The sequence below is a fragment of the Pimephales promelas genome, chromosome 16 (assembly GCF_988280905.1).
Source record: "Pimephales promelas chromosome 16, fPimPro1.hap1.1, whole genome shotgun sequence".
NCBI lineage: Eukaryota > Metazoa > Chordata > Actinopteri > Cypriniformes > Leuciscidae > Pimephales > Pimephales promelas.
In genome coordinates this window covers 30,294,517-30,319,226 of record NC_142784.1, presented here as the reverse complement: position 1 = coordinate 30,319,226, position 24,710 = coordinate 30,294,517, and the positions used below count along the sequence as shown (strand labels likewise).

The following is a 24,710-nucleotide window of genomic DNA, read 5'->3' as shown; positions in this document are numbered from 1 at the left end:
GCATCAAATTTGCATTGACCATGCCAGCCTATGGTGTTTGTTGTTCTTGTTGTGGACATGTCGAGAAGACAGTTTACAGTGCTGCGAATCCACTTTGATGCACTGGAATTGATACAGTGAAATCAATGCAATCTTTACTGTTCTTATCACTGGGTATCAAGTGCTGAGGAAGCAGAATCGTCCAATCACAACAGACTGGGTCATCTGACCAATCAGAGTAGAGTAGGCTCTCGGATTAGGGGTGTTTAGAGTTAGACTAAATCTTTAAACTAACCATTTTCAGACTCTTTGAGATGATGTGAAATTATAAAAAAGTGATTTTAGACCTCGGATGTACGTAAATATATTGTAGGAGACCTCTAAAACGAAATTAGGAAACTTTAAAATAGCATAATTCAAATTCTGCATCCCGTTTGGCACGGCAAGAACTGAACGGGAATTTAAAAGGCATTACCAATGTGTCTCTGAATGGAGCTCGATCCTGCCTTAAGCTTATGGTTTGATCAGATCACCTGAGCGAAGGAACACCTGTCATATGTCTCTCACTAACACCCTCCCTCTCTTTCTGTCTGTAAAACCTGCTTTCATTTGATCCTTGAATCTTCCCCTAGAGCTTCTAATACAGAATAGAGGAAAGCAAAGCAGAAAACGTGCGCACAGAAATATCTCTGTGTCTCCTGGCTTTTCTTTGTCTCTTCCTCACTCTCTGCTTTTCCAACAAAATAGTGATTTTCCACTCTTTTCTATGGTTTCATGATAGACAATGGTAAACTGGTTTTTTATATTAGCGCAAAATGACTTACAGCGCTTAGTTCAGGCTATGTAATATTTCCAGCACGTGCATTCCTTGAAATCAAATCTGTGACCTTGATTTACTATTAAAAGCAAAGTTTTTTATATGCGCTGCACACTGGCTTCAAGCGTGGCTCATTCGTTCAGATTTGTAATGTTGAGTTTTAGTTAGCTTAGTGTGTGTGTGTGTGTGAAACCTTTATCCTCGGTCCGAGGCTTTCCAGTGAAGTGATGTCCAGCCCTTCTTTGCAGGCCTGTAGGCAGGAGATGATCGTCTGGCGTTCAATCTTCCCCGGGCGTATCGTCAGTCCAGACAAACTGCCTCGGAAATACTGTGTAAACTTTGCTTTAGAGACCTCGCCACCTTAAAACATAAATATAGACATGCTAACAGACAATAAAAACCTCGTAAGCTTATAATGTTAGCCAAATCAATGCTTCTAACAGATAATTTGGCAACAAATATAATCAAATGGGCTGTTTTTGCTACTGTATATAAATGAATACTCAGTAAGGATGCATTAAATGGATCAAAAGTGATATTGAATACATTTATAGTATTATAAATATATTATAAATAAATACATGCTGTTTTTTTTAAACTTTTCATACATCAAAGAATCCAGATTTTTTTTATTACAGTTTCCACAAAAATATGAAGATTATGAAATTCAACTGTTTTCAACATTAATCATATGAAATGTTTACTGAACAACAGCAAATCATCATATTAGACTGATTTCTGAAGGATCATGTGACACTGAAGACTGGAGTGGTGATGCTAAAAATTGTACTTTGATCGCAGGAATAAATTACATTTTATAATATATTCAAATAGAAAACATTCAATTTAAATTTATTTCACAATATTACTGTTTTTACTGTATTTTTGTGAGCATTAGAGACTTCAAAAAGTCTAGTTTCCATAAATAATCATGGTGCACTGGGGAGGGAGTTTGGCATTAAATAGTAGTGTAGACATTATATTTCCATATTATACTGGATTGAACTGTTTTATAAAAAAAATGTGTTTATTTTTTAGTAAACTAGGTTCCTTATATATAAAAATGAACTATTCAGCCATTACAGGATGGGATTAAGGCACGTCTGAATTCAATTTAAACATATTATTCCATTTGTAGTATGAAATAAGTCAGTGGAGTCATTAAATATTGACCTGCAATGTCTAAAGCTCTCTTTATTTGTTCTAGATCATTAAATGTAATAGACCCGTTATTTTTGGAGGCACCATCAAAAAGTTATTGAGTTTCAGACGAAGCCATAGTTACAGATCCACTTTATTCACCACACACACGAATATAAAATAAATTTTGGCTTAGCGAGAGGTCTTCAGAAGCTGCCTTTAAACGAAGCAATCATATGATTAAACCTATATTTACTGCCGAAGCCAGAGATAATGAGCAATTGCCTGCGTATCTGCTCTGTATGAGATGACTGTGTGTGCAATGAAGCCTGTGTGTGTGTGTGTGTGTGTGTGTGTGTGTGTGTGTGTTTATGATCAGGTGACAGTGATACTGATGTGCAGCAGCCTGGTTTGTGTGTGTGTGAGGGGGGTTTACATGGATGTAGTTTAGGGAGAAAATTGTCACAGCAACATTGGTTGAGACAGTTCAGCCTTGCTATGATTCTCAAACAAACAGATCAATGTGTTGATAGAGCCACAGTGCTGCACATTTCAGGAGAATAGCGAAGTAGAGACCTGCGCTGTCATTAAGCCTGAACCTAATAGGCTTATGAAGCGACCCGTTTGGTATCGTCAAGGTTTAAGATGGAAACCGTCTTGCTTTTGTGCATGATGTTTTTTTTAATTTATTTTGGTGATCAAGAGTTGCATATGCAGCATATAAATAAATGTATATTTTTTGGGATTAACTGTTCCTTAAATGCACATAAATGTTGTGGTAAAAAGTATATTCATATTATTTACTATTATAGTATTGATATTTTAAATTAGCTATTATTTTTTTTAATTTTAAATGTAGTTTAAATTTTAGTCTTTTTATGTGCTTTTGTCATATTTATTAGTTTTTTATAAATTTAGTTTTATTTTTCTATTTAGTTTGTCAATTTAGCACTTAAACTTACTTTTTGTAGTTGCTTAGTAGTTTACATTTTTAAAGTTTAAGATTTTCATCTAATGTGTAAACTTAATTTTAGCTTTATTTTATTTATTTATTTATTTTATTTATTTCAGGTTTATTTAACAGGGACAATGCACACTAATGATACATGATTAAATGTACAGTGTGCCAGAATTAGCCAGTAGGCTATTTTGATTAACAAAACGATTTTAAATAGTTAAAAAAATAGTTTTAGTTGGTTAACAATAATATATAACATTAGCAATACGCTCTTTTACCAAAAATATCCATGCTGGCCTATTACAGTGTTAAAAATATTGTTTATCATATTTTATCACCTATAATCTGTGAAAACAAAGCGCTGTACAAACTGTGACCACAGAAGTGATCCATGCGAAACCGTTATACCCCTCAAGCTCCAAAAATCCTAAAAAGAGCAAATGTCCAGTCAGCTCTCACATCATTTTCCCTTCGATAATCTTCCACATGCACAAGTGATTTTGTATAATGATCTGTTGTTAAACAAAGAAGCTCAGAAAGATAGAATGGGCAGGTCAAGAAGTCAACTTTTGTTTTGTTTTTTTAGTTAGAAGCTGTGTTACGATTGCTAAAAAGGAAAAAAATAGGGAAAGAATGAGGAAAATAATTTTTCAAAAGCAATTGAGGTAAAGAGACGTCCATTTAATAAAGAATTGTTCATTGTGGATTTGCATGCTGGGAGAATTAACATTTCTACTTTCAAGTAATGACCTCTGGAGCATGTTTTGAACCCGCCCCCTTTCAATGTCACATGCACTTTAACCACACCCACAAACCATGCTAGCCACGCCCACACCCCTAACCTTGCCAGCAGGCTCCTACAGTCAGCTGCACGTCAATCTGAGAGGAGTGGATGGGCCAGTCATCTGTCACGAGGTAAGGGTCATAGGTCACGCCGTCCACATATAGAGTCACCACTGGGAAGTCAACGCCGATGACGTAGTAATGCCACTCCTTATCACAGATCTGAGAGAAAGAAAGAGACAGAGAATTTCACCATATCAGCATTATTTTTGTTTTAATTTTTCGAGAAAATTCAAATACTGACTTTACTTTTGCATTTTTTTGTAAATTATATGTAAAAATAGCTGTATTTTCTTTGCAATAATAAAATATCGAGTGTAAATGAATATATTTTTTTATATTCTTATTTGGATAATATAGCCCTCCTTGCACTTACAACCTAACACTACCCGATAAACACTTTATTATTAAGTAACCATTATGTACTTTAATTCCACTTTTCACATATTTTCTTCATATTTATTGATAATAAATGCCTTTTCAATCTGGTATGTTATCTGTCAATCTGATATGAGTTCGGAAAAAGGTGGATTTGAGGTCGCGTCGAAGTATCTGCTGCTGACTGGTCACAGGTGTGTTTTACGAATTTTACGACGTGGCTAATTCGTACAAATTCATACAACCTCACTCGTTGTAACGTAGTGTGGTCGAAATAGTGATGTTACGTCTGACACCGACGCTCCGAAGCTTGCTTCAAACTCGAACGGTCCATGCAATGAACCCAAAACATATTTTGAACCAAAACCTGACATATTGATCCATTATTGATATTATTCTATGTATCAGAAAATCGTCTGAATGCGAAAATGGTAAAACCCTACCCTATCTCACGACCAATTCGTACGAGTGATTCAAGAGTGGATAATTCGTACTAATTCATACAACCTCACTCTTTGTCTAAACCCATGTGACGGTTATGTTTAGGGGCGGGGTCAGGGGTAGGTCATTCGTACGAATTCATACGAATTGTCTAATTCGTAAAATATGTACGATTTAGCAAAACCGTACTAATTCGTACGAGTAAGGTGGTACGAATTGTTACGAAGTAGCCACCTCGTAAAATTCGTACGAATTCCCGTGAGATCGGGTTGTAAAACCCACTGTTTAACTCTGAGGAAAAAAGTGGAGTATCCCTTTAATATGCTGTCTAGGTAGCAGCTCACTAGGTTTTCGTTAGTCATTATGTAACATCTCCTCTCCTTTCTCCTCCCTTGTATTTCTTTCTTTTCACAATCCATTCTGTCTTTCTTTTATAATTGTTCTCTATACACTCTAAAAAATGCTGGGTTGTTTTAACCCAACTTTGGGTCAAATATGGACTAACCCAGCCGTTGGGTTAAATTTTTACATTACATTTTTAACCCAACATTTCGGGTTTGTCCATATTTGACCCAAAATTGGGTTAAAACAACCCAGCATTTTTTAGAGTGTAGGCTTACATTCTCCAAGACAGTTCTTCCTTAACAATCCCATCGATGCTTATCATGAGGAAGAAAAGCGAGGGAGGTGTAGAGGTGGGTGGAACTGAGAGAGAGATTGATGACATAGGGTGTGAAGAGGCTCAGAGAAGCCGTGAAAGAATGAGGGTCCAAACTGAAAGAAAACCATTGGCCTCTGCGTTTAACAAAAGTCCAAGGCAGAGATGACTAGATCGTCTGAAGAGAGTGGCTGAAGAGTTTTGTTTGCCCATACAAAACATGTGGGATGACGCTAAAGAGGTTGTGTGTGGTTGCCAGGGTGTTGCTATGTGGTTGCTAAGTTGTTCTTTGTGGTTGCTAGAAGGGCTGGGTAAAAAAAAAATAGATATTTTTACGAACCGATATCGATTCTTAAATCCCAAGAATCGATTAGGCTAGTCATCCTTTTTCAGTTGATGAATGAATGGAAAATTTTAACGCTCATCCCAATCAATAAATCACAATAATCTCTGTGCTTTGTTACTATTGAAATGGAACAAAGTTTCAAAACAGCGTTTTGGCGCTGTGGCGTGAGATCTCTCTGGCACCGCTCAGCTCAAGAGAAGCAACACCGTGGAGCACACATGATCTCCTCTTCCACCCAGTTACCGTAAAAAATACCAGTTACAGCGCAAAATGAACATGAATGAGCATCTAAAGTGTGTTAAAAGATAGAGTACAACTTATCGAAACCCACACCATGTCACATGGAATCGTTAAATCAGCGTTTCAACCATGGAAAGACGTCAGTAAAACAACTTGTAAACAATGTCATGTAACGTCACATTTACCTCATACCTCATAAAAAACATATCCAGTGATCATAAACTCGTTAGTCAGCTAGAAAAATTAACTCTAGAGAGGAGCATTTTGCTAAATGTTTGCACCATATTACATATTCATTATAATTTGTAATGTTCTATATATTTAATGCATGTTTGAATACATCTGTTTAGTTTTTATGACACCCACCGTTTAAATGTTTACATTTCGTATAACTTTATTATTGTAAAAATAAAATAAATAAATAAAAGTGTAATTTAAGTATACAATTGTATACAAATCAGTATATAAGTACCAAGATTATTGTAGGCTAATGAAGCCTTGTAGGCTACAACTGACTCCCATAGTTTACAGCATTAGTTAAGAGATTTGTTTTCCTTGAGAAAATTTGGCATGTATTGTACCTGATATCCAATATCGATATCGAATCGAATTGCAAGCTTGTGAATCGAAATCGAATCGAATAGTGAAATTTGTGTCAATACCCAGCCCTAGTTGCTAGGGTGTTTTGGCCTGAGGCAAAAGATCGTACCTCGAAGCAATGTTCTGATCTCTTGTTAAGATTACAGGTTTGTTTCAGTGCTATTTTAATATTGTTTTTATTCTGTATTTAATAATATCTTGAATAGTTAACCCTTGTGCTGCATTAGATTTTTAACACCGTTGAGTGCATTAAGGACCAAAAATGGCCACATATTAAACATTGCCTAAAATATTATATATTATTATTATTTTCCACTTTTACCAAGTTAAATCTTTTAACCAGCATCAGTCCTCATCATAACTACCAAAAATGTATTCAATTTCCGGATTTTAACCCTTTAATTACCAGTTTTGTTTGCGAAACCATCGATTTGTATAAGAGGAAAAAACACAAAAATTCAATTATTTTCAATAAACTAAATGCAAAGAGAAAACTTTAGATTTGGATTATCACAGTCCCACTTTGCAAAAAATCCCACTTAGCGCGTTAGAGACCAAAAATGGCCACCTATTAAACATTGCCTATTGCCTAAAATAAGGGGCATTTCCACCCATAGGGAATAAATATGTAGTGACGTCATCTGGTGGAATACACTATATAATGCAAATATAATGCTTTTGCTTCAAAATGAAAGGATGTTTGTGCAAAAATCATGTTTCATGTATTACTGACAGCCTCAGATTTAAACAACGTTTTAATGGGTTTCAATGGGCCATTTTTGGTCTTTATGGTGCTGAGTGTTACTATTTGATCTACACAGTGTGTGTTATACATATTTTGCAAAATGGGATCACATTTTTTACATGTATCCAAAAAGTCACAATTTTGCCAAATTTCATACCATTTGCATTAAAACAGCCAAAATGGTCAAAGAAATTAAACTGCAAAAGACCAAAAATGTCCCTAATGCAGCATAAGGGTTAATATATATATATATATGTATATACACAGGGCTGTTAACGCATTAGCACATTAATTCCAAAAAATCCTTAACGCGTTAAAATAATTTAATTGAATCTTTTTTAAGTTACGTTTTTCCATCTATAACAGTAACAGTTAAGTTTTATTTAATTTCTGCTTTATTTACTTGAACAAAAATAATTTTTAATAGTTTAGGTGTAGCTAACAATAATCGAATCGCTAACTAACTATGTAGTAGTAATAGTAGAAACAGGCTTACATGTAATCCCTCTGAAATGTTCGATTGTTGTCATGAATGTGTTTAGTTAGTTGTATAATGCAGTGATGAGGGGAATATCTGTCTCTGGTTGGCCCGTTTGGACCGCCGCCACTCAAAAGCACACGGTAGCAGACGGTTTCTGCTTGCTCTGTCACACACAGTGTGTGTGTTTGTGTATTTGTGTGTCTGCCAGGCGGTCTGGGTCGTAGAGTCTAGTGGAACTGATTGTTACACCCTCACACAAAACGTCTGTGAGAAACCATCAGACACTTCTCATCTTCACTACATCTTTCCTCCTGCACCTAAAATCTCACCATCAGTCTTCCTTCTCTCCCTGTTCTGTTTGCCTGTTTGATATAATATCCCAATGTGTTTTATTGATTGATCCGTTCGCCTGTTGTCTTGTTGTTAATGAACTCATTAGCTCTTTTGTTTGCTCGGTGTCCTCAAGCCCTCAGTTTGAGTTATTCGTTGTCCTGTATTGTTTATGTGACCTGTTCCCTGAGTTTATCTGTGCCATTTGGATTTATTTATTAAAAGACTGTTAATAATCTCTGTCATTGAGTGCTTCATATCAGCCATTACAGCATGTTTTTGTAATTTCCATTAACATGGCTTTGAATTTTATTTATTTATTGCCTGGCAATGGATGAAAAACAAAACTCACACCCTAGCCACCGTATAGAAACATGCCATGGCAATGCAACTAACTAAAACACCTTAGCATCTTATCGTTTTTATTAAAAGTTTAAATGTAAATACAATTAATTATTATTGAAAGCCAATAGGATAAGTACTACTATGGTATTCCTAATTTGCTGTTGAAATATACTCAATAGTAATAATATATTATTTGCATTACAGTGATGATAATTATGAAGTATGGTACAAAAACAGGCTTCATTTTCTTTGGGCAAAATATGTTCTTGACAAGCGTTGTGACTCGTGAGATTCAGCCAGAGCGAGTGTTATTTTTTTTTCTGTATTTTTCTTTAATACATTTCTTCTCTCTGTGTACATAGGTCATCACTCTGTGTTCTTATAATGAATAAATTGATTTCTTTTCCATTAAATTTCACTTTTATACTCTATTGGTATTCGTCTCGTATTCCATTCAGAGTTTTTCAACCCCTATTCTCTTTTTGTGGTTCTCTCTGTGTGTCTGGGCAGACATTGATTTTCTGCAGGGATGTGTGTGTGTGTGTGTGAGAGAATTTGTGGTTGTAGCGGCATACAGTCGTGAGAATTGTACTTGAATTACTATTTCAACATTTTATTTGAAATTGTTTTATTATTTTACATCTAGCACACATATAACTGTGGTTTACTATTTTTTTTAAATATATATATATATATATATATATATATATATATATATATATGTGAAGAGTTCAAATGCAAAAGCCTCTAAATGCCATTTGAAATTTTCTTCTTTAATGATGATTTTTATCAAACTTGTATATTTAAGTTCAGTAATTTCACTTAAATAACAATTAATAGGTAATTATCATTGCCATTTAAGTGAAATCACTGAACTTAAATACACAAGCTTGATAAAAATGATCATTCTAGAAGAAAATTTCAAATGGCACTTAGAGGCTTTTGCATCTGAACTCTTCATGTCTATATGTGTGTGTGTGTGTGTACCGCAAATTCACCCATTCTAGGACGAACACACATCGTGTCCGCGGGATCCCTAGAGAGCAGAGCACCTTACGGTGATTTTCTCTGTGTGTGTTCAGTAAATCGATGGTGAAAGACTCATTGCTGTACTAAGCAAAGTCCACTTAATGGCAAGGCAATTTATCAAAGAGAGAGTGAGCAAGAGTGGTAGAAAGAGGCAGGCAGAGAGAAAGCATTTTTTTTTCCAATTGTTCAAATGCTGTAAGTACACTGGACACTTTAACAGTTACTGCAGTGCTATTGTGTGTCTCGCGTCTGTGTGAATCGTCTATTTGTCTTTTTTCGATCTATTTTGCCCCCATTTCAGCAACTGGCTATTAAGTATTTTCTGGCCTTCAAGAAGGAACAATTTCATTTTTTTTCGCCCTCAAGTTTAGTTCTTCAAACCTGACAAAGTGTGGCTCTGAAAACTTAAGAGACAACAGCAATATCAAGAATATAAACATCCTGTACATGAAATAGTTCGTGCTTATATAAGGTATCTGAAATACCTGGTTACAATGGGCACTCATTCACTAATTTCTGCACAGAATCTGGATATTAACTACAGATATCATGATTTACAAAGTTTATTTAAAAAAAAAATGTTTCTGAGTATTACTCTTAGTTTTTTTCTGAATTGCTAAAACATTAAATCCTATTCTCTGAATCCAATCCTCAATATCCTAAACCAATTTGGCGAATAAATCACTCTTTCTGTAAAACATTAAACAAGTTCAGGTAGTTAAGACACTGTTTGCACTCACTCACTAAATCACATTTTGCACTGTGAACGCTCGACACAGGCAGTTTCTGACATACTCCACACACTTGAGGACAAACGGAAGAGTAATGCCTGGTTCAGATTACACAAATTTTTTTTTTTGTAAGTTACGATAGTCACTGTGTCAGATTACGCGATTTTGACTCCTAAAATCTTGTCGTGTCGTGGACAAGACACGTTTTAATGCCTTAATGGCACGTGTGATTTCATTGAGAAGGCGAAACTAGTAGAGTGTGACTTCCGGAAACGAACGTAAACAAACAATGGATGAAGCGGTGAGTGTTGTATTGGCTGTAAAGTAAAAACAGAAAGAAAACCCAACAATGGACACGTTCCTGGATTGCTCGAAGACGACAGTGTGGGCTGTCAATCCTCCAAAGAGAACTTGAGGTAAAATATTGTTTTCTTATATATTTGTACTTTTAGTTTTAACGTTAGCACCATCGTCTCTCTTTCGTTTCGCCATTTTTGAAAGTTGTGTACGGAAAAGCTTCTGTGCTCCTATTGGTCAATCTCATACATGTGACGGAACCGGATTAAATATGCTACTCTTTTTGTCGTGATGTCGTAAAGCATCGCAGTCGTGACGTAGGTTGTTGGCCACTATGACACACTATAAGAGATGATACGATCGAATCTTGCGTCCCGACGCCCGTTGTCGTTTACGAATCCCCACGACACCCTACGTCAAACGGATCGTGCCAAAATCGGACTAAAATCATGTAATCTGAACCAGGCATAAATAGAAGCATAAGGAACGTTCGCTTAGATGCGTCCAGTTTAAACAGCTTGTTTGCTCATTTCTAGAGACTTCAGCAGGATACCAGCATCAGGAACACGTTGAATGCTTTATTTTTAATGGCGTTCACGTCAGAGGATTATATGTTTATTCGGGGATTTTGACTGCAACTTGTTTTGTAAACGAGGCACAGTGTGACGGAACTGTATTGGATTAGCAGTGGTGGAATGTAACGAAGTACAAATACTTTGTTACTTTACTTAACTACATTTTTCACGTATCTTTACTTTACTTAAGTAGAATAAATAGTGCATACTTTTTACTTTTACTTAAACATTTTGCAGCAATTATTATACTTTCTACTCCACTTCATTTCTACATTTTCTTTTACATTTTCCATTTTCATTACATTTTCTGATCAGTTTTTCCCCTGCCAAAACGTAATCTGACCGTCCGTCCGCTGCACGTTTGTCTCACCAGTGACGTTTGGTTGCCATAGATATATCAACCCGGTCACACTAAATGCGTCTATCGTGTTTATCGTGCAATTTACACGCGAAAATTTGATTTTACGTGCATAGGAAATATACGTGTATAATAATATACGTGTGTAATATACGTTTGGTTAGGATTATGGCAAGCCAAGAGGTTCAGAATTACACCATAAATTAATCGCGTTTACTGCCAAACATAGTTATTTACATATAGTAAGGATAAGCATGATGTGTATGTTGCCTAATTGCAAGTTTGTCTCAGAAATGGTGACAACTATTTTTTTTCCCATCATTATTGAACATCATTATTGGAGTATTAGGTTGAATGAGTTAGAATTAAATGTTTTATTAATCATTAGAATATGCAAGTACTTTTACTTTTAATACTTAAAGTACATTTAAAATCAGGTACTTGTCATTGTGTTACTTCTACTTTTACTAAAGTAAATATTTATCTGGTTATTTGTACTTTTACTTAAGTACTGAGATTCAGTACTTCTTCCACCATGTGGATTAGCCTGGTTAAAACCAGACCATTCTCAGTTGTAACTGAGTTATTGTCTGGGAAAGCCTCATAGACAAATTAGTCGCGGGTAGACCTAAAACCAATCAGAGCGATGAAGGAGATGACGAATGCAGAGCGGCGGCCAGCGGAGAAACCTCTCTGAGTGTTGTTCTTTGCTCGGTTTTAACAAAAAGGAAAAGTTCAAATCGCTTAAAAGCGATAGCTTTTTCGATAGCTGATTCGAACGAGTGATGTTCGACGGCGGCATCCATCTTTGTAATGTAGGCTACAAAATCTGCTTCAAAATCCCAGCGCTGTCGTCATCGTGTAAAGCTCAATGTTTCTGATCGGTGCTGCGATTTCGACGGATTGGAAATGGGCTTGAATGAGCTCTTTTAGAGCAAATCTAAATTTGCCGGAAGTTGTCTGGGTTTTCCCAGGCTAGTATTGGATCTGACATCAACTAAAACTATGTGATTAAAAGTATTTATTCTGATTAAGTAAGTAAAATTGAAATGACATGATAAAATGCAGTCTGTATTGTCAAATATGAGGTTCAAGAACAAACACGAGTCGAACATACGCACCTGTGGAAATATTGCTGTAAGTATATTGATTGTAAACAGCTATTAGTGAATGAAGCATGTTGTCTTTTAGTAAAAATACATATAATGCATTAGAATGCTTTATTTTGCAACAAGCAAAGCAAATGGAAGTATAAATGGCGTTGTGCCGAAGCGAAATTAAACACTTGAATTGGCATTTGTGTAACTGAGCCAACATTCAGCAAACTTCACATTTGCATTAATATTCATATCTTTTAATTCATTTTCATAATGGAAACACAACACCATCCACTTGCTAATTAAATTAGTCTCAGATTCTTTTTTTTTAAAAAAAAGGCTAATTTAATTAGATTACTTTCTGCATGGAGAGAAAAGTAAAAAGCCTTTAGGAAAGATATAAAAAGATCATTCATGTTCTTTGATGTCTGAGACATGCAAAGACCGAAATCTTTCTCCCTCGGGCCAGTGGACCCTCAACCTGATATATTTTATGTAATGCGTTTATGTATTCATGAAACTACATTATGAAACTCATTTTAAGGTGGGGTGAAGTTCTTCAAGAGCTTGTTCTCCACTGGGAAAAAAGCTCTTTGATGCTTAAAATCTCTGCAGAATCTTTAAACTATCTTTGCATCTTCTAATGCTGAGCATGTACAGTGCCCTCCACAATTATTGGCACCCCTGTTTAAGATGTGGTCGAGGACTTTTAAAAATTCTCCCTTTTTTTAAACAACATAGAATCCAAATGCAAAAAAAGAGAAAAATCCAACCTTTTATGTAAGTACATTACTTTGGTGGTAAATTTTTTTTTTAAATTTAGAAAAATAAAAACTTCAAATCCTGTGTCCCACAATTATTGGCACCCCTAACAATTCTGCTGAAAAATGTAATTGATTTAAAAAAATATATATTTTCTGTAGTTGCTAATGTTGGTCAGGGTATCTAGGAACTTTTAATTAGTAATTCATGACTTCCTATTTCCCTGGGGTATAAATATGACATGACACAGAGGCCTAATTCTCTTACCCATTTGTCAACATGGCAAAGACAAGAGAACACACCATTCAAGTAAGGCAGATGTGTGATGACCTTTATAAGTCAGGCAATGGCTACAAGAAAATAGCCACTCACCTTATCTTGCCCGTATCTAAAGTTAGAGGAATCATTAAGAAGTTTAAAACAACAGAAACAGTGACAAACAAGGCTGGAAGAGGTCCCAAGTTTATCTTGCCACAATGCACTGTGAGGAGGATGCTAAGAAAAGTAAAAAAAAAGTCCTAAGCTCACTGTCACAGAATTGCATCAAATAGTGGCATCTTGGGGTCACAAAATCTCCAAAACAACCATCAGACGCTCTCTACATGCCAACAAGATGTTTGGGAGGCATGCTAGGAAAAAGCCTTTTCTCACTAACACTGATAAACGTAAACGTCTGGAGTTTGCCAAGCGGCACTGGGACTTCATCTGGGATCGTGTGCTTTGGTCGGATGAGACTAAGATTGAGCTTTTTGGCAACAAACACTCTAAGTGGATCTGGTGTAAAACAAAAGATGTGTATGCCGAAAAGTACCTCATGCCCACCGTGAAGTATGGTGGAGGATCTGTGATGCTGTGGGCCTGTTTCTCTTCCAAAGGCCCTGGGAACCTTGTTAGGGTGCATGGCATTATGAACGCTTTGAACTACCAGGACATTTTAAATAAAAACCTGATGGCCTCTGCCAGAAAGCTGAAGATGGTTCGTCATTGGGTCTTTCAGCAGGATAATGATCCAAAACGTGAGGCAAAATCTACACAAAAATGGTTCAGTCACAAACTCAAGGTCCTTCCATGGCCATCTCAGTCCCCAGACCTCAATCCAATCGAAAACCTGTGGGGTGAGCTAAAGAGGAGAGTGCACAAGAGAGGGCCCAGGATACTGGATGATCTAGAAAGATTTTGCAAAGAAGAATGGTCAAAGATCCCTCTCTCTGTGTTCTTCAATCTTGTGAAATGTTATAGGAGGAGATTAAGTGCTGTCTTGTTGGCAAAAGGGGGTTGTACAAAGTATTAACATCAGGGGTGCCAATAATTGTGGGACACATGATTTGAAGTTTTTATTTTTTTACATTTAAAAAAATTTTTTTACCACCAAAGTAATGTACTTAAATAAAAGGTTGGATTTTTCTCTTTTTTTGCATTTGGATTCTATGTTGTTTAAAAAAAAGGGAGAATTTTTAAAAGTCCTTGACCACATCTTAACACTAGAACGGCCACAACGGTCATTTTGACCGTTTTGAATTTTATATATATAATAACTTTGTTGAAAAAAATAATAAAATCCTGCTGGTACCTGACTTTTCCTAAAATTGTCTGTATTTTCATTTAAAATGCTTTTCATATAAATTAAGTTACGTAAACGTAAGGCAAAACAAAAAAAATGAACATATTTACCTATTTCGGCCATAGACGGTCATATTGACCGCACTGAATTTTGCGGTATTTTTTTGTTAAATATCCCGCGGTTGATCGTGTTCTCTCTCAACTGTCAACAGAATGGTCCGTCCGGTCACCTCTGTAGCGGTGTTTGCTATATAATAATTTCTACATTAGTTGTTGATCAGAAATAAGCAAATAAAACCGGACTACAGTTATCTATAATTCGGATGCAGGGGAACAATCGGAGGTGGAAAGTGACAGCGACGTTTCCTGGGTGCAAGTTAACATTTCCTCCTCATCAGAGAGTGATTCAGAGTCAGAGTCCACATCAAGCAAAAAGAGACGGCTGCTATCATCAGACACGGCGGATCCAGATGTTCTGCCCTGTCCTGCGCTGTTTGTTTTGCTGCATGGGCTGTTCACTAGTTCTGCGAGTCCTATTATTATAGCCTTGACCGCGTCGCAAATCGTCACTATCTAACATTTTCGTCATAGTTTTTGTCATTCAAACCTAGTTTTTATTTAGTTATCGTCTCGTTTTCGTCTTTGAAAAAATGTGGTTGACAAAAATAATTACGAAAATTATTCATCAACACTGTTTTGAATCTAACGGTCAAAATGACCGTTTGTGGCCGTTCTAGTAGTTTTGGAATTCTGGCACTTCTAGTGTTAAACAGGGGTGCCAATAATTGTGGAGGGCACTGTAGGTAGCAAGTGTACAGTTATGGTAATAAAGATTTCAAAGGAAAACCCAAATGAGAAACGAGTGCAACGCTGTCCATTACACAGCTGTACCTTACATCTTCAAACTAGTTTGCACTTTAATGCTCTGATGTTTAAGTTGCACTTAAGTCCGTTTGTTTGTTTGTTTGTTTTGGACCTTTGCATATCTCCTTTTCCCAAGTTAGTTCAAGTTTTAAAGGCCCCCTGCTGTTTTTCTGATGGGTTTTTAAGTGGTCTTTGGCACGGATGTTCACGCCGTACGCTGTTAGTTTTGTGTTACGCTGCATTTGTGTGTTTGTTCTCTCAGATGATTTAATCGTCCCGCGGGTCTGTGCGCTGGGACAGCAGTGACGACAATTCACAGCCTAACAAACACAGGCTTAATGACTTGACTCTTTTCTCTCTCCCTCTATCTCACTCGTTGTAAGGCTTTATCTTCACCCTAAAGAAGCGGATATTTGCATAATTTTATGCTTAATGATAGACTAAAGAATTGTTGCATGCACAAGATGAAGGATTTAATTAACCTGCAGCGGACCTGTGGATCAAAACACGTTTCATAAAGGGTGTCATTAAGAGGAAATTCATCTATCTATCTATCTATCTGAACTATCTGTCTGTCTGAACTAACTATCTATCTATCTATCTATCTATCTATCTATCTATCTATCTATCTATCTATCTATCTATCTATCTATCTATCTATCTATCTATCTATCTATCTATCTATCTATCTATCTATCTGAACTATCTGTCTGTCTGAACTGTCTATCTATCTATCTATCTATCTATCTATCTATCTATCTATCTATCTATCTATCTATCTATCTATCTATCTATCTATCTATCTATCTATCTATCTATCTATCTATCTATCTATCTATCTATCTATCTATCTATCTATCTATCTATCTATCTATTTGTCTGTCTGTCTGTCTGTCTGAACATCTTTCCATCTATCTATCTGTCTGTCTGAACTATCTATCCGTCTGTCTGATCTATCTATCTATCTATCTATCTATCTATCTATCTATCTATCTATCTATCTATCTATCTATCTATCTATCTATCTATCTATCTATCTATCTATCTATCTATCTATCTGTCTGCCTGTCTGAACTATCTATCCATCCGTCTGTCCGTCTGTCCGTCCGTCTGTCTGAACTATCTATCTATCTATCTATCTATCTATCTATCTATCTATCTATCTATCTATCTATCTATCTATCTATCTATCTATCTATCTATCTATCTATCTATCTATCTATCTATCTATCTATCATCTATCTATCTATCTATCTATCATCTATCTATCTATCTATCTATCTATCTATCTATCTATCTATCTATCTATCTATCTATCTATCTATCTATCTATCTATCTATCTATCTATCTATCTGTCTGTCTGTCTGTCTGTCTGTCTGTCTGTCTGTCTGTCTGAACTATCTATCCATCCGTCTGTCCGTCCATCCGTCTGAACTATCTATCTATCTATCTATCTATCTATCTATCTATCTATCTATCTATCTATCTATCTATCTATCTATCTATCTATCTATCTATCTATCTATCTATCTATCTATCTATCTATCTATCTATCTATCTATCTATCTATCTATCTATCTATCCAACTGTAAATATATCTATCCATCCATCCATCCATCAATCTGTCTGTCTCACATTCCATCCATACATCCATCACTTCTATCTATTAAAATGTATATTGTTTATATTACATGAATGCAAGAATGTCCTCTATTCCTGATGTTCTGATTTCATCTGAAGATCGGCTAAAATTAAATTCCTACTGAGAAACATCCCTCATACCTGCTCTAATTTCCAGTGGAATTCAGCCGGTCTGAAGGAGTGTGTGTGTGTGTAGTCCGTCCTCAGCAGGAACACCAGCCTGCAGTTATGCACATACAGAGAGTAATGGTGTCGGTTCATCTCTGAGAGAGATAGAGACACAAAGAGAGCGCAGACAGGTCAAGAGACAGACAGAGAATACAATTACCTCTTGACATACAGGATAATATCTCTAAATTGAACCTGAGAGAAAAGAAATGGCACCATTTGGTGTGTGTTTATCTTTATAGAGATCCTGACCGTAGAGGATTGTGAACTTAACAGGGTTTGAAGTAGCGCTCCAATTGTCCACTACAAATTAAATTCTGATCTTAACTTTGTCCTCTTCAACTCTGCTAAAAAAAAAAAAAGACCAGCGTGAACCTCCATAGGCCTACAGCCAGTAGACCAACAAATATTTTCTAGTAAAATCAGACCATGGAAGTCTTGGTTTGATATACCAATTATTTTCCAGTGTGAAATACAAAAGCTTTCTAGAAAGCTGCTCTTTGCCATGCAGTTATTATGGGCTATATATATTTATATCTCTCTTCTGAATCTACAAAATAGTTTGGAACTTATTCATTATGAGAAATATGAGAAAGCTCTATTTGCTCACCATTAAATCTCGTTACTGTAGGAGAAACAACTATAATTTTATTTTCATGCAGCATCCATGAGCTTTCCCCTCCTATCTCCTCTCTAATCTTTTGTTCTCTAAGTCTCACCGGTTTTGTCAGAGTTGCAGAGCAGCGTTTCTTTCTCAGCCCTCTGTCCTGGACTCGGCCCGTGCTTCATCCATGTTGTTATGGTGAACTGGTCGGTTAGATTCAGCGGGACGACCCAGTCTGGGATCTTAGCAGCTTGACGACCATCAAACCGGTATGTGAGGTCACTATCCCGACCGCTTTCCGTCACGAGAGTCGCCGTCCAATTAAAAACGCCGCTGGGGGCCGGAAGAAGGTCTGTGCTGCCTGATGAATCTCCTGGTGTGTGATCAGTGAGATGAAATCATCATTGAGACACAGATCACAGGCGAAAGTGTCAGATTGGTTAAAAAAGTCTTGTTTGTCTGTTAAAGTAAGCAAATATTTCACTGTACGAAAACAGAACTCAGTGAACCCAGACATCAATTTTAATGGTGAAGGAATCAAATCTGTGACGCATGTTAAATATTTAGGAATAATAATAGACCAACACTAGTCTTTTAATGTCAAATTTATTTTAAATAATTTTAAAAACATCAGGCACCAGCTTTCTCAATCAGCTGCACTACTTTTTGTACATGCATTCTCCCTCACTTGTTGTATTGTATAACAACTTGCATTTTTTACGTTATTTCTTAAGCTTGAGTACTCCCTTCATAAACAAATTATGAAAGTGCTAGACAAAAAAACTATCTCGAAAAGGTTCAATGTTTTGAATTTGGATAATTTTGTATGCCTGATGTACAAAATTATTCATAATCTTGCTCCCCCTCCTCTTATGGGATGGCTTGCCCATAACGGAAGTGCCGGTAGGACTAGAGCATCTGCTAGGGGAGATTTGATACTCCAGTATAGAAAAACAGCCTTTGGTCAAAAAGCTTTTTCAGTTAGAGTAGTGGGGATACTCCACCATTTTTTCATATTAAACTATGTTATTCCCTAAGTAAGACGAGTTGATGTACACTTCTCTCGTCTCAATCGCTCTGGCGCGCGAGATACATTGATCGCACTTAACTAGCCCAGTTCATTCAATATGGGCCAAGCAGAAAAGCGACCAAACACCTCCACGTTTTCCCTATTTAAATACAGTTACACGAGTAGTGTAACTCGACCTACACTCTCAGAAAAAAAGGTACAAAAGCTGTCGCTGGGGCTGTACCTTTTCAAAAGGTAAACATTTGTACCTTAATGGTACATATTAGCATTTAAAATGTAAATATTAGAACTTAGAATGTATATATTAACACCTAAAATGTACATATTAACAACCTACAATGTACATATTAGCACCTAACATGTACATATTAAAACCTAAAATGTACATATTAGCACCTAAATGGACATATTAACACCTAAAATGGACATATTAGCACCTAAAATGGACATATTAGCACCTAAAATGTACATATTAACACCTAAAATGGACATATTAGCACCTAAAATGGACATATTAGCACCTAAAATGTACATATTAACACCTAAAATGTACATATCAGGACCTAAAATGGACATATTAACACATAAAATGTACATATTAGCACCTAAAATGTACATATTAGGACCTACAGTGTACATATTAGGACCTAAAATGGACATATCAGGACCTAAAATGGACATATTAACAACTAAAATGTACATATTAGGACCTAAAATGGACATATTAAGACCTAAAATGGGCATATTAGCACCTAAAATGGACATATTAGCACCTAAAATGTACATATTAGTACCTAAAATGTACAAATTAGGACCTAAAATGTACATATTAGGACCTAAAATGGACATATTAACACCTAAAATGTACATATTAACACCTAAAATGTACATATTAGGACCTAAAATTGACATATTAACACCTAAGATGTACAAATTAGACCTAAAATGTACATATTAGCACCTAAAATGTACATATTAGCACATAAAATGTACATTAACACCTAAAATGTACATATTAGCACCTAAAATAGACAAAAGTTTACCTTTTGAAAAGGTACAGCCCCAGTGACCGCTTTCATACTTTTTTCTTAGAGTGTAGGACTGTGTCACAAAATAAAACGTTGCAGTTTTCTAAGCGTGTAAAGTGGATAACTATTGTATGGCGGAATACCACAGCAAGTGCTTGGGAGCACTTAGACATGTTAACTTTTTGTGTAGGATATCGTTACCATACCATTCATTTGAACATCATTTATGACACCATTCATTTGTTAATTAATGAATCCCCCTAGACTGACATGAGTCATGTGAAAAGTCTTCTTGAGGATCCTCGATATCCTCAATATCTGTGTTTTACAGTGCATTTGTACTTTCTCACTACAATCCCTCTAACATGAATGAAGTCTTGGAATAAATTACACTGATAATGATTCTGGACTCTACTGAGACACATACCTATTCTAGGACAAGGGTGGATGTTTAGTCTGACTAGTTTAGCCCTCAGGCACATTTTGTAATTAAACCGGCCCAAGAGAAATGAGGAAACGTGCAATGGAATAAATAGCAGTTAATCATACCGCAGAGCTTCTGTAAGGATCTCTCCGAGTACGACTGTCTGTCACAGCCTCCTCCATCACCACTGCTTTCCAGGTCCACTGTGGTCCTAATCCAGGACACAGATCCCGCACATGTCTCCAGGTGCAGCTTGGGAAATAACAGCTTACTGCCAGTTCCTGGTTCATAGTCGACAAGCTGGTTCCAGCCTGGAAAGAAAGAACGTTGGGAAATGCTTTGATAAGCAGCTTAAGTGTTGTTAACGGAAGGAGCGATGGCAGGAAAACATTACAGTTAACATCACTGAGCTGGAAAATGAAGAGATATTGAGGTCACAGTGTTTCCCAGACTTCAACACGATTAACAACTCAATTTTTCCTAAACATGTCTGAGACATAACCTGCATTTTAAATACCACTCAAGGAGAATACCTGCTGCTCTGCATTAGCCAAAACATTCAGAAAAGAAGTTAAAACTTAGTGGCACAAATACTCCAGCGGTATCATGATATAGGGTGGTGATGGGGCAGTGGATAAGACGCATGCCTTTGGTGTGAGAGTCCCGAGTTCGAATCCACTGTGAGACACCAATGTGTCCCTGAGCAAGACACTTAAGAGGCGTACGACCTCTGACATATATAGCAATTGTAAGTCGCTTTGGATAAAAGCGTCAGCTAAAATGTAAATGGGGTGGTGTCAGATGGTAATTTCTTATACCATTAAGATTACCATTGTATAGTGTCCAAAAAAACGTGCTACTGTTTGTTTTGTACTTCTTTGCATTGCCAGCTAAATCAGAATAGACAACTGTGTTAAAGTCAAACCAGCGTTGTTCATAATCAATTTTACTGCTGTAAATCCTATGTATTTTAGTATGTTCAACAAGAAAAAGGGCATTTTTTTAAATTAAAATTTTGTTAGTTTTGTTACAACAAAAAATAAAATAAAAAACAAGGAAAACAGTTCAGGCAGACCTTAATTGCACAATTCTCAAATCAATAGAACCTTTTACAGTTGGTAAACATGGTGACGTTTTTTTGTGGGCGGAGCTTAGGTGGAGGCAGAAAGATCCATCTGGCCGCTTCACTAACGCTAGTTAGCAAGGATTGTTAGCTTGTTTTTTAACAATGACGGGAGAAAATCCGATATTATCTTAATGTGTAAGGTCACTCAGTGTCCAGGACCGCGATTGTTATTTTCAAAAGTTATTTTTAACAGACGGAACTAGATTGGCCGACCCGTAGCCGCCTACACGCTCACTCAATGCATGGATGATCTGACAGGATTAACGTACGTTACCTCGGTTGAGCGGCCTGACTTCTACACTTACAGAGAAACCGATCGTAAAGAGAAACTGAGGGCATATAAATCTTTAGATGCCTATATGGTCCTGAACAAGACTTGTGTGTACGATCCGCAGTTCTGCCGAGCCAGCGCCGAGACCACGACAATTACATTACAGTGCGATTTTAATGATGTGAATATTTTCTAGAAATAAAAGTTCCAGATACAGCATATTCATTTTTCATCAATTCTTGCACCAAACAACACAACAAGATGACATTTAATAATAATAACAATTATTAAAGCTCCTTATTATGTAGCCGAATCTGTGCTGGTTTGTATTGGCCGCCTGCAGTTTTCACTTTGTTTTGCCTCCAGCTAGCGCCGTGACGTAACCGTGACGTCGGCGCAAAAGGGGTCTATTCTCAATAAAATAAAATAAAATTAAATAAAATTAAATTAAAGTAAAATAGGTTACAGGGGAAGATACTTAAACATTCATAGGAATAGGCTTCTCGTTTTGAGCCAACACAACAGCTTTCAAGAAAAATGCAAGCAATCGTCCAACGTAAGAGAAACATAGTCCAAATAGGGTGAAAAGGGCATCATTTAACAAATTTTATTGTGTTCTAGTTCACTTAAATGTACTTAATTTTTGTTGCGACTGCATGAATAATTTTTGTTGCATGAACTAAGTTGGAATTTTAGTCCCCAGCTTTATTTTGCATAGGACTGATTTGCGAGAGTAAATGTTGAAATTAAGTGTTAATTCTTGAAAGGGAAAGGCCTATTTGTGTTTAATGTTCTATTATGTTGGACATTTAAATATTTTTTTTTTTGTGGGTAGAGTTTGTGGTTATGTTGTAGGATGGTTAAATCATAACTATGGCGTTTGTTGCTTCGTTCAATAAACACAGCTTTGCTAATATCAGAGCAGTGACAAAAAAAAAATGATTTTTTTTATTAAGGTAAATCAAATTCGTATAGGCACTTGCCTTACAAATGTTAGTAAAATTTTACAAAAGTATAAAATTATTTGCTTAAATTTTAAGTAACTAATTTCAGACATTTACCTTTAAAAAACTGCAAAAACTTGTCTAAGTAAACTTACTTTATTACGTAATATTACTTTATATATACAGTATATACACGGTGTACAACTAACTAATATAAAGTCTGATCACTAAGTAACAGCACACATCTTGATTTGAGGAATCATTCATGTCTAAAGTACAAATATGACAAGTGAAAAGGTTAATGTGACTGAATAAGGCCCTATGTTTGTTTTTACTGAAGAAGAATATTATAATTCGGTATGAATTTAAAATATATTTGAGCCTGAGGTTTGTTACCCAGAGCTCTTGTTGTGTTTGGCGAGATATTACATTTTATTCAGGCTGTATTGTGTTTAATGAATTCAATAGCCAGTGGTCATTTAACATGAAGTTATGGGTGAAATATTAAAACGGCGGACCGTATTAAATGGATTATGTAAACATGTATTCACAAACAGACCACACAAAATTTTGAGCTGTTGGGTTAGAGAGTATGGAGCTGAAAATGATTGTTTTTATGCTTTGAGTGAGCCTAAAGGTAATGATGAAATGCTGTGTGTAGACGGTGCATGTCCACCCCTGCTGAATTATTTACCCTTGCTTATGAGACACAACGGGGAGCTGTTTACTTCTCTTTCTCCTTCATGCTTTTATGTCAGATGTGAAAAAATGGCCTTTACTCAAGTTGTCATCATCCAGTGGGCTGGAAAAAAGTGGCCTGAAGCTTCGGCCGAGTGTGAGTCTGTGTCTGTGCGTGTTCAGTGTCTCCAAACACACCTGAGGGACAGTCACATCAGAGATGCATCAAAGTGCATTCTGGGAGACACAGTCCAGACCAAAGTTTACTTGACTTTCTCCATCGGGAATTGATTGGATGGTGAAAAGGGCAGTTGAAGTGGAGAAAAACAGGGTCAGCTGACAAAGAAAGTTGTTTCAATGGGGAAAGCAAGTTATTGCATTTTAATGAAAGGTTCAAAGAAACTTTTTTGCCTTTGGGAACAACATGCGAACATAAAAGTGCACAATAAGACCAGGGACATGTATCAAAACGATGAAATATCTTCTTGTTTATTCACCCTCATGTTGTTCCAACGCAGCAAGATATTTTAAAGAAAGTCATAATTTTGGAATGAAATGAGGTTGAGTAAATAATGAAATATCCCTTTAAGCTTATAAATAGGTTCAATGTTGACTTGTAAGAGGTTCTACTTTCATATCCATATTCACAGTTTTCATTAAATCCAAGGTTGTTTTCACAGTTTGAATGTTTGATATGATCTAAAATTTGATTCTTCATAATTTTGTCCTCATAGGTCTATTTTCACATTGTATTATGTGTCTCAAAACCGCACTATGTTGATCTGTGGAACTCAGCTTTTTGGATTATTAATAATCAGTAATAACTTGTTAGTATTAATAATGAATATTTGGGTCAGTTAACTGGATTAACTTGATATGGCTGAATTAACATTACAATCAATTAATCAGTTCGTCCTACAAACTCTTTCGACTATTCATTTATTCTAAGAAAAGGGTATCATGCATGTCAACTAAAGAATAATTATTTCTTAGCATGTACAGCGCTTTGAGCAAGTAGGCAAAATCAAAATCGTACAGGGACTTCATATTGCAAGCAAAACACAAGTTATGTCCAAGTTTTATTAACTAAATATAGATATTTATAGAGTTTCAACATACTAACTAACTCAACCAGGCCCCGTCCCTTTATTTTTACATATGCATTGGGTGAGAATTATTTAAATGAGGAATATTTTGACGTGTTCGTTCCCATTAGAAACT

General features: G+C 36.1%; 2 protein-coding genes across 3 annotated transcripts in view; one reads left to right on the top strand and one right to left on the bottom strand.

Moving 5' to 3' along the window:
* Window positions 1-24,710, bottom strand: part of clstn2b (calsyntenin 2b) — a 75,477-nt gene that overhangs the window by 15,165 nt on the left and 35,602 nt on the right. The window contains exons 6-10 of the mRNA XM_039678678.2: window positions 20,596-20,781; window positions 18,104-18,361; window positions 17,358-17,479; window positions 3,737-3,899; window positions 990-1,156 (exon numbers count right to left, since the gene is read on the bottom strand). Of these exons, the coding sequence (XP_039534612.2) occupies window positions 990-1,156; window positions 3,737-3,899; window positions 17,358-17,479; window positions 18,104-18,361; window positions 20,596-20,781 (896 nt within the window). The remainder of the gene's footprint in view (window positions 1-989; window positions 1,157-3,736; window positions 3,900-17,357; window positions 17,480-18,103; window positions 18,362-20,595; window positions 20,782-24,710) is intronic.
* LOC120483562 (NLR family CARD domain-containing protein 3) overlaps window positions 10,457-24,710 on the top strand; it is a 73,924-nt gene continuing 59,670 nt past the window's right edge. For both annotated transcript variants that reach the window (XM_089121486.1, XM_089121473.1), the window contains exon 1: window positions 10,457-10,477. The gene's annotated coding sequence lies outside the window, so the exon portion shown is untranslated. The remainder of the gene's footprint in view (window positions 10,478-24,710) is intronic.